The 11,915-nt window shown below is 26.5% G+C and overlaps 1 protein-coding gene across 6 annotated transcripts in view; it reads right to left on the bottom strand.

Annotated features, from left to right (window-relative positions):
* Positions 1–8,855: 8,855 nt before the first annotated feature.
* Positions 8,856–11,915, bottom strand: part of LOC142329906 (sodium-independent sulfate anion transporter-like) — a 165,816-nt gene continuing 162,756 nt past the window's right edge. For all 6 annotated transcript variants that reach the window (XM_075374832.1, XM_075374833.1, XM_075374834.1 and 3 more), the window contains one exon: positions 8,856–11,786. In XM_075374832.1, the coding sequence (XP_075230947.1) occupies positions 11,689–11,786 (98 nt within the window). In that variant the 3' untranslated portion in view covers positions 8,856–11,688. The remainder of the gene's footprint in view (positions 11,787–11,915) is intronic.

The following is an 11,915-nucleotide window of genomic DNA, read 5'->3' as shown; positions in this document are numbered from 1 at the left end:
CATATAGTGCAAAATATATGTAAATTTAGACCTGTGTTGAACTAATTATAAAATGAACTTCTGAAAAGATTGATGAAAATACAATTGGTCAGCTGAATTTCTCAGTAGTACTGAAATGTATTTCTAAATATTCCTCAGTAATAATAAAATTTAATAATTTTTTTTAATTTTCTATAAGTTCTTTAGTGTAGTAAATTTTTAATTGATTAGCAATTTAAAATTTTATTCTGGTTCTTTTATTAGTAAATACTCAATGGATTTTTTTTAATCCATTACTATATCTGTTTTTTATTATGTTGTGCATATGTTCTGAGCGTTTTTTATTATACTGAGATACAATTTTTTTTTAATAGTTAAGTAATTTTATTAAGTGTGATATCCATTAAACATTATTAGTATAATATGTATGATAAACCTTTATTGTAATTATTTGGATTCAGTCTTTGAATAATTGGTGTTCCACTGTATTTAAGATATTGTCTAGGAGTTTATTAGGTCTAAAAATGTTTGTTATATATTTTTATGATTGTTTCATAAAGTTCAAGGGTAAGATAAGGCATTTTTTTGTCTGTAGAATAGAACATTAGTAATTCAAACATCTTGGGATCTAGGTGATTTTGAATTTTCATATTTTTGGATTTCTAGTGATCAACTATCAAATTGTTAGGGATGTAGGATGTAGAAGGTACAATGAAATGAAACGACTTGCACTAGATAGGGAATCTTGGAGAGCTGCATCAAATCAGTCAAATGACTGAAGACAAAAAAAAAGTGATCAACTATTAAAATTATAAAATAATAAAACATTATAATTAATTCTGGTGAAACAGATACTATTATATAGGTTGTATGTGTGGTATTTTCATTGTTTGCCACCTCAAAGGAGACAGTTCTGTAGCTCAAGCAGACTTGCAGAGACATCCTTCTCTGGACCCACTCAAGGGTGTCAGTCTATTATTACACTATGTGTTTAGAGCTCTTAACCAGGCAAGTGCTCCGTATAGCAGGATCAAATTCACAACACTGTATTACATGCGTCATTTCAACATTACTGAGAAGCTTGCACAGCACAATCACCATCCTCTGCTTTAACCATGATTTCGATCATATGTCTCTACATATGTGATCATATGCCTCTCATCCAGCCATACCTCAAGTATTTCACGAAAGTTCTAGGAAGCACTGACATCTTGTACTTTGAAGGCAATCTCCTCCAAGTACGTTGGTCTCTGCTTTCTGGCCATGACTAACACCTTAGTCTTCTCTGTGTCCAATTCAGTTCTTTATTGAATAGCCTGGCCCTCATTAATTCGAGGCTTCATTGTCCCAGGCCATGATGTTCTGCTCGGTCCTATCCACTATGACCAGAACAAAGTCATCGGCAAATGCAAGCAAGGGAACATTTACCTCAGTGAACATTAACCTCAGCATCCCATTGTAGACAACATATTTGAATAAATTTACGAAAGACGGGGTAAAATTTTATATTATTTTATCAAAAGTTTAAACTTTATTGTTTTGTTCAGGTTACATAAATTCAACTGGATCAGGTTTAATGATCCCTTAGTGTGTACTTTGTTCCACTCTGCTATGCATGATTTTATTTAAAAAAACTGTGACTGAAAAGTTGGAATAAAAAAAACATTTACAGCAGAACAGGTAAAAATAATAGATTATCAGGTACATGAAGTTGTGTCACAATTGTATCTTCAAATAAGCTTGTTTACACTTATAATTTTATAAATGCTACCTGTTAAAAAACTGGAAAGATCTGAATCAGGTCATAAATAAATGCATGATTGATTACATTAATCAAAATTCACGTAGCACCTGCCATTGAGAATTGGTTTAATACATATTGACTACAGCCCAAATGGCAGATATTGGTACTGCATGCCTTTTCATTGCTTTTCTCTTGAAAATGTGTTTTTTATACAGAGCACAAAATGCAATATCAATTGGGAACTCACTTTATATTTACATTTTCTCACTCTAACATCATTGTTATATTACTCTAAAACTTTTGTTTACATTCTGTTAAACTAGCAAATCAGTAATGTTTAATATTATTTTATAGTTTATTTTCTTGTAATTAAGTTCATAGTAATTTTAAGATGATTTTAGATGTGAAACTCTGCAGCCGTTATGGGCAAGCTGCCACTGCATTGATTTTTTTTTATACCATATTTATTCATCCATAAACTTATTAAATTCATTATAATATTTATTTATACATTTTCTCATTCAGTTTTCCATAATTTGAAAATGCTACCAGAATCAATGTAGAAGTAACAAATTTTAAAAAATTGTGCATGATTTAAAAAAATTATACAGAATGATTTTGATTAAAGTATCGTAGAATTATTTTGAAGGCTTTGTTTTTATGAAATATTTTGCAATGCACTGTAGATTTGTTGATTAAACAGAATAATGTGGGTCAGTCATTATTCTAAAGCAGGAAATCTTTATGATAAGTAATTTTTTTTTTGGGGCAAAAATTTTGTCAAGGAATGTATTACAATTTTTGATAATTGTACTATAATTTTCAAACTATGCAAAGCTTAAAAGCCATATAACTTCAGTATATAAAGCATGTACATTATTAATTTTTTATCTTTTTATAAGTTTTTTATGTAAGTAAATTTTTACTAGAGTAGCTTTAGATTAAAGGAAATTGTAAGTGCAATGCTGGTAATGTAACTGAATGGTAAAGTATTTTAAATACTATTGTTTTGCATGATATAATTGTATTAATATTTAACATATAGCTGTTTTGAATATATAAACTCGTTATTAGTAAAAGAGGTTACTTTTAAAAAAATGTGCAAATCTCTTAATTTATATCCATGAATTATATGTATTTTAATAATCAGTAATTTAATTGGATAAATGAACATTTATTTTTAGTGAATCAAAAGATGAATATACTTATATAAAGCAAAATTGTTCATTGTTAATTAAAATTGTTTGTAATTGATCACTAATAAATCGCTAATAAATTGATGGTAAATAAAATTAATTTAAGTCAATAAATGTTAAATAAAGTAAAATGATGATTAAATAAAATTGGGTGTGCAATATATTATTAACCCTGATTAGAAATTAAGCTCTTTACCATAAAGACACATCTGGCAGAAGGGTGTAATAATGATGGTATATTAATTGCAGAGACAAATAATTTATATTTACATTTATTTTTTTATATAAATTGTTGCATTTACATTGTAATTCATCTGAGATATTGATAAGGTGAAGAAAATTTCTCATGATTGGATGAGACTTAGAAAATTATTGTGTAAAGACATGTGAATTGTTGAATACCTTGAAAATATTAGTCATTTAACTTCTGTAAACTTGGTTTAATAACATATACACAACCGAATACCTGTATTCATGTGAAGTATATCATTTATCAACCTCAAGCATGATATGAACAATTGGACATTATTATTGTTGGTTATTATTCAAATTTAAAGGAATACTGTTAAACGTAAACTTGGCCTAGTGTTATGGGATAAGTTTGTATTTACTCAAGTGTGTGTTCTAAGTTATCTTCTGAGCCATTGGTCTATTGTGTTTGAGAAATGTGAGATGCACGATTTACAATGCAAAATTTGATTTATATTCTAATACAGACACCATCAATTTGTGGTAAAATAAAGTGAACAAGGCAAGTGAACACAGAGATTATTGATTGATTAAGTTTCCTTCATCAATTATTTTAAATAGATTTCTAAATCTCAAGATTTTTGTAGTTTTAAAATATGTTCTGGAATATTTAAAAAACTTATTTATTTTTAAATATCTATATGATGCTTCATACTTACCTCTATAGTAGAAGAATTTTTTTTTTACATCTAAAATTCAAACTTTTTCAGAAAACCCTATTTGATATACATCTTGCAAAGTATATCTGTTTGCAGTTAGTTGCTTGTGTCTAAAAAATATATGTTAGTAAAACTAAGGTCATCTTCAGTTAACTTTTAATCCCAATCATCTTTTGTTAACGGTCAGTTTTGATCCATAGTTTATCATTTAAATGCATTTCAAATTTTACATTACTTTTTCCACATTTTACTTACTTTACTTTACTTAGTCTTAGTGAAAACCAAGAACAGACAACAAGAATTAAACAACTTACCCAACTTCACAACATAAAACAACATCTGCCTACCATGTGGAGCCACATTTATGAAATATCTATCATGCACATCTGCAAGACTCAGCACAAATTTGTTGTACCACATTATAAAAAAGAGATTTTTTAATGTTCTGATTTTGTACAGAGTTTAGTTTTTGATGTTTAATACATTTTTTCAAAATAAAAAAAATAATTGACATTCTATTACTTAATTTTAATTTTAATTTTAATTTTAAAATGTAAATAACCACTTTGTTATGGTTTTATTATTATTTTAGCTCCAATTTAGTAAATACTTAATTTATAAATGTAATATTAATATATTCATCATGCTAAAATTACAATATAGTATAATTAATTAATACCATGCAAAAAATATGATACTTTCTTACTAAAATTTTTAACTTTAATCATTTTTCTAAAATAAGTAGACGTTAATTAAATTTCAATTTTTTTCATAAAATTTCATATGACAATCAAAACAAGTTTGACAATAAGAATTAATTTCTCAGCATGATATGAACAATTGGACATTATTATTGTTGGTTATTATTCAAATTTAAAGGAATACTGTTAAACGTAAACTTGGCCTAGTGTTATGGGATAAGTTTGTATTTACTCAAGTGTGTGTTCTAAGTTATCTTCTGAGCCATTGGTCTATTGTGTTTGAGAAATGTGAGATGCACGATTTACAATGCAAAATTTGATTTATATTCTAATACAGACACCATCAATTTGTGGTAAAATAAAGTGAACAAGGCAAGTGAACACAGAGATTATTGATTGATTAAGTTTCCTTCATCAATTATTTTAAATAGATTTCTAAATCTCAAGATTTTTGTAGTTTTAAAATATGTTCTGGAATATTTAAAAAACTTATTTATTTTTAAATATCTATATGATGCTTCATACTTACCTCTATAGTAGAAGAATTTTTTTTTTACATCTAAAATTCAAACTTTTTCAGAAAACCCTATTTGATATACATCTTGCAAAGTATATCTGTTTGCAGTTAGTTGCTTGTGTCTAAAAAATATATGTTAGTAAAACTAAGGTCATCTTCAGTTAACTTTTAATCCCAATCATCTTTTGTTAACGGTCAGTTTTGATCCATAGTTTATCATTTAAATGCATTTCAAATTTTACATTACTTTTTCCACATTTTACACTGCAGTTTTCAGTAAAATTGTAAATTGTAAAATTGTTCAGCTAATTCTTAAAATTCTCTACGTAACACTATTGATTCAAAGTCTAGGCAGTTTTGATACGGTGCTGTAAACCTAGAATAGGGCTCAACCTCAGGACATTTGGTCTTCATTAGTTTTTCTATATGCCGAATCATATATATTACATTAAATTTGCATTAATATATGAACAGAAGTTGTGAATTTAAATTTAAGTGGTATTAATTGAAAAAAATATTTTTAATTTAATTTTTTTTAAAAATTGGGATTATATCCGAACACCAAGTATCTTACTTGTTGCAAATCAAAGCTTAGAAAGAAAATAATTGTCATTATTTACGTACTGAATCTTTTTAATTGGTTAATTTCTTGTTAATTGGTTCGATCCGATTCTTACTATTATCTTTTATGACCACATAGGATCACTTTAGTCAGTCTGTTATCCAAGTCTCTTTGATGGGACTGTTTCGGCCTTGTGGTCCTCCTAGTACTTTTACATTCTGATTTTTGTGCCCTTTTTTAGTGTTGAAAGTATTCACATTGTGAGTTTTTTCTTGTGGGTGTAAAGCGAGTGTTTTTGTTCTTGATTTTCTTGTTTAATTTTATCTTATCTGTGATGACTACTGACATAATGCCAATTTCCTTCAGATCCTCTTTTATTTCCCTAATCCATCTGCATTCTGTCTTAGTGTTTTTTGAGTCAAGATTGTATTATACTAGCTGTTTCAGAAGTCTTGAATCTTGCATTCTCATGATATGTCCAAAGAATCCTAGTCACCTCTTGCACATGGTGCCATGTGCAAGAGGTAATATAAAACATCCAAGCCAAACACGCACAAGTTGATGTCTACTGTTTATGCTATGCTCTTCGCCTCTTGTTCTAGTAGCAAATAACCATACGCTAGCCTAGGCTATGAGTCATATGTAAGAAAAATTTATTTATTCAAGTTTGTAATAATAACGAGCAATGTGCCATTCTAAACATTCAAATGAAACATTAAATCTCTACTTATACAAATCATTTCTGATTCATTCAGAGACACTTGTTTTTGTAAATGATTCAGTTTCAATTTATACTGTATTTGCAGTTAAAACTTGTCCAGTTAATTGTATGTATCCAAAGTGTAGAAGGTTATTGTCCAATTATAGTGTTCTTTGAGTTTCAATTCTTGAAAGTGGTTTAAATCTTAAGTGAAATTTTAGAAATAATTTATTCTCTTTTTTGTCAGCTCTATTTTTATGGTAGTGAAGTGATTTTATTATTTTGCACACTATGTCTAATTTACATGAAAAAGGCATTCACCACCAAGAGAAAGAAATTATGCGCAATGTTTTTAATTACATGGCAGGAGAATCTGTAATTGGAATGTTTGTTAGTGACCCCAAAAAGCTTTACGTGTTGCATCTGCCACAGGAGTCTAAAAAAAACACTATAACAAATTACTGTTAAATAGCTTCAGAAAAAAATTCATTTCTCTTCGCAAAGGAATAAAAAGCAAAAAGAAAATGACAAACCATTTTGATCGGAATGCCATATGATGTAAAGTACTAAACTTTATTTAAACAAGAGCTACTTGCCTTCTCTAAGGAAACTCACCAGAAAACTAAAAAGTAATGGGAATTTAATGGGCAAAAGAGTAGCTACAGACAATTTTGTTAAGCATTGAATTCAAATAGAAGAGAATCAGAAATAACAGGGCAATTCTTATTGAAAATCTTGATATTCAGTACAAATGGTTTGTGTATTTGAATAAAGTTGAAGAAGACCAATCGTCTACATCAATGAGACTTATTTTTTAAGTTAAAGGATAATAATTCTCCACGCCGATAGTGAAATGGGATTCATTCCCAATTTCACATTTTATCTGTTGTTTTCAAACTTTTTTCTATGTTGTTAGTTTCAATATGATTGTAACGCAATTTTGAGAAAAAATCTGTTTTAGGTGTTGTGTGCAAAAAAGATATATATATATATATATTTTTTTTTTTTACAATAATAAGATGACTGATAAGTTTGATCAAGTGGACATGTGTGTAAGTAATATAATAGTTCTATTGTTAAAACAGAGATTTTAGTGTAAAAAATGTTTCCTAGCTTTACAGAGTGCTGAAATAGCATTTTTCACCATATTCAAGCCAACAATTAGAAATTTTTATGTTAGTACTTATAGATAAAACTTTTTCTTAAAGATTTAAATATACTTAATTACTAATTTTTAAAACCTCTAAACAAAGTTACAGAATGTTAAAACTGTCCTATTGTGAAAACAGGCAGACAAACAAGTCATTTTTTATATATAATACATACAACTTTTTTTCAAATAAAGTTCAACTTTAAATGAATATGAAAAAAAGCAAGTTTCAATATAGTAGATTAAAAACTTTTTCATTGAGTGGTTCAAAAGATCAACAGTAAGCTTTCCCAGTGTTGCAATATTGGAAAATGCTGTTAGAAATTTCTGTAATTTTGATAATACAGAAATAAATATGTCATTAAAGCTTGTAATTTGCTTAAAAAATCACAGTCATGCTTATAAAAAAACATGTGAAAGGTAAAAAAAAAAAAATGTACAATTGGGACAAGCATTTTCTTCAGAGTTGTATTAAGTATTGATAATTTTTGTAGTAAATGCCTGTTTAACAGGACAAATTTAAAAACATTACTGATGTGTACAAAAGGAAATTTATTGACAATCAGTATCATCAGAAATTAAAAGTGGAAAGTATTCAGAATATTCTCCACAATAATTTAAAAATCTAATGTTTGTCAACATATTCCAAAAATTATGTCTGCACATTAGAATGGAATTGACAGAATACTTTGTTTCTATGACTGAGCAAAATGAAGATGTTTTGAACAATATAATTTCACAGGGTAATAAACCTAGTATTTTTTACACAATCCACAGACAAAATTTCAATCTGTGAATTGAAAATATGAATTTTCAGCTTTGAATGTCTATTTTCATTTAGTCTGAATGAAAATTGATGTTATCTACTCAGACACAGTTTTCATTTAGGCAAGAGTAAAGGAAAATTTATGGTAAAAGTTAGGTTCCATGAATTCATACTGGAAACCAAACAGTGAATGATGAAATGTGTGTCGGTGGCTTTTGTTCTCTAATGATTCAATCAGAAATTAAATGAAAATGGAAAACAACTCCATGTGTTTTCTTTTGCATGACAACGCATATCAATACATATTTAGTTACTAAGTACCTTCCCAGCACAATATAATGTCTATGGAGCACCTACCACAATCTTTAGACTGGACACCTATTAATTTTTATTTGTTTTTATTTTGTTTTTGCTTTAAAAGAGAGCGATGTAAGGAAACCTGTACAGGATTCAAATTCAGAATCTTCCAATATTTCATGATACATTGAGTAGATGTAATTGTAATTTTCTAATTTGGATAAATATAAGAGATATACAAATCCATCAGTTCATCACCTAACAATACTTAAAAACTAAGCAGTGGGTACCACAATAAATTTGGAAAGACAAAATACTAAATAAAAAAACAGCAATACTTTTTCATGTAAAATTTAATTAAATCTAAACCTGCAGAAATTAACAATTGAGAAATTTATATTACATTCAATAAAATAAACTAACCGTTGAATTAAATTGTTAAAAATATTAAACTATATTAAATAATTACAAATGGAAAAATACAAACATGGTTAAATTACTGAGAACAATCATACCATTAATTACAATGTTATAAAAAGTTATATGATAATAAATTCTAAAAATCAAACACTGAACTTTAAAGTGCAGTAACTATGAAAAGGAAATAAAAAGGTATTACAGGTCTGTTTGCATTTGAGTGTAAGGAATGATAGGTTATTCAAGGCAAAAAACCTCCTATATAAAAACTACACCGATCTTAATTCTCACTAGTATATCACAGCTCTTGCTATATTTAATTTTACACAGTATGAAAATTCATTACTTTATACACACATAAAAATGTATATATACATCAGATCTCAACAATGCAATGAAATTAAATTGTAAACTTTTAAGCATAAAAGGTTAATTAATTATAAAATTCTTTGATCAACTTTCAATTAAAAAAAGAAGCTACCTGGAATAAAATTAATCTATTATAAATTTAAAAAATATTTAATTATGCTGTATAATCAACACAATTTATATGTTTTTCAATAAAAATCACCATGCAAATTGAGATTTGGCAGTTATTCACAAGTGCTTAACTACGCTTTAAAATTCATCTGCAACATGTTATTTTGGTTACCTCTGTAAACTGGAATATAATTCCTTGCTCATTATTAAAAGAGTGAAATTGACTTTAAATTCTATAGAACTATTCAATGGATACAAAATTATGCTTCATCATGCATAAAGATGGTGTTATATTCTAACTTTCATAAGCCACATTAAAATAGAAATTATTTTCCAGACTCTGTTGTTCATTTCAAACAAATCTGAATAAAACTTTTAAGATTTTGTTGATAAATAATAATAATTTTTTTATAACCGTTTCATAATTTACAAAAAAAGTGATTTGAAGAAAGAAGTCTTTTAATTCTTTTTTTCAGTGTAGAAATATAATAATATTTTAAGTAAAAAAAAAAAAAAATAGACACTACAAGTACGTAAAAAATGATTACTGCAAGCCATTAAAAATTTTATTTTCATAGAATAATTGATAATGTGTCTCAGAAGAGATGAATTCTGTTGATTATTTTAGTTTGATTTTATATGGTAAAAATAAACAATGATTAATTTTTTTAAAAATAAAAATCAACTTTCAACTACCCATGTATACTTAATTATGTGCATTATAATGGAAACAGAAAGGTTTGTTTGCAGAAATCTTGTAAATGACATTATATACCAGTGAACCAATAACTGTGCAATTTATTAGTTACATTAGTGTAAAAATACAGCATTTTAGTTATATAAGAGAAAAAGAGTAGAGAATGATACTTTGTCTGTACAAGTATTTACACTTCATTGCTATCACCTTTGAGAATTGACTATGAGAAAATTTAACAGTACAGCCAAATTGAATGGCATCTAACAATATGTAATTTTTTTTTATTTTGTCTAACTCAACATATATATTTAAAATGATGTAATGAAACAGCTGGACAAATGTAACAAAAAAAAAAAACTCCTAAAATAAAATAATTAAATTAATGGATATATTTTATATATATATATATATGATATAATATGTGATAATCATGTGTTATCCAATATATTATTTTTTATATATAAACCTGAGTTAATTTTTTTCTAATTTAGAAACATTTATTCCAATGATACACATTTTAAAATACACATGTAGAATGAGTGAGTACATGCAATATGTATCTTTTCTAATTATTTGCAAACAAATTCGTTACATTGTTTTCATTTTTTTAAATAGTAACTTTATCTTGAGTTAAAAGATATTAACAATTTTTATCTGTTGTACTAAGCAATGGAGTGTGTAGATAATTATGAATTACAGCATGCTTAGAATAATTTGTTGTAAATTGTGATAATTAAATAAGAATTTTACATTGTCTTGACAAGAATAATGATAAGTATAAAAATAATATAATGTATTTAAAAAATTATTACAACAGAGAAAACTATAAATATTAATCCAAATTTTCCAAAAAACCACTAAATTTTAAAAAAATAACCACATAATTATTAAAAAAATCGTTATTTTAAAGATAAAAAACTTAATTAAAAATACTGATAAATGTTATGTAACAAAACTGACAAGTATAAAAATGTTTGGATTCAAGAATATTTATCTTAAGAATTATCCCTGGTAAAAACAAGAAATAAAAGCTTATTTTAATAAACCAAAAAACGTGTTTGAACCATTGAAAACATAAACTTGAAAACTTAAAATTAAAAGCACTACACCTTTAACATAATGTACTCATAACTGTATACTGATTTTATTTAATTTCATATATTTATCATGTTATTTTTCTTGTTATAATAGTTGGTAAATTTGTGATCTGTTCTATATTTTTATTATGAACTGTCTAATGTATTTGACAATATGTCAGCCAAGGTCATTAATTTCATTTATATATAGATAAATCATCTCATTCACTTTTTTCATTTATTCATCAATCATCTCATTCACCTTTATTAAAATACGTATATACGTATGTCCGAAGTCAAAAAATAAATAAAAAGTAACATTCATTATGTGATATCAACATAATTATTATGCATTTTTAAAACAACTACACAGATTGATCTATACGTTTACAACTGTAAAATATTAGGATCATACAATCCTGTAACTAAAAATATAGTCAAACATGTTTCGACATGAAAAACGCATTAAAAACGAAAAAAAAAATTAATACAAAGTATTTATTGGAATACTACGTTGATATTTTCTCTGGCATTTATATTATATTCATCTGCTCTGCTAATAATTGCAATCGGTGCATCTGTGTTTGTTAAAGAATCTGTAAAACATAAAAATAATTATTTAAATATGTTGCATGAAATTAGAGATATTACTTCTATGCCAACTCTTTATTTAATTAAATGTGTAATAATACAGCAAGTTAAAAAATTTCAGATTGTTTTGAAGA

This window comes from Lycorma delicatula, chromosome 9 (assembly GCF_047948215.1).
Source record: "Lycorma delicatula isolate Av1 chromosome 9, ASM4794821v1, whole genome shotgun sequence".
Classification (NCBI taxonomy): domain Eukaryota; kingdom Metazoa; phylum Arthropoda; class Insecta; order Hemiptera; family Fulgoridae; genus Lycorma; species Lycorma delicatula.
This window is presented reverse-complemented; position numbering and strand designations above follow the sequence as displayed.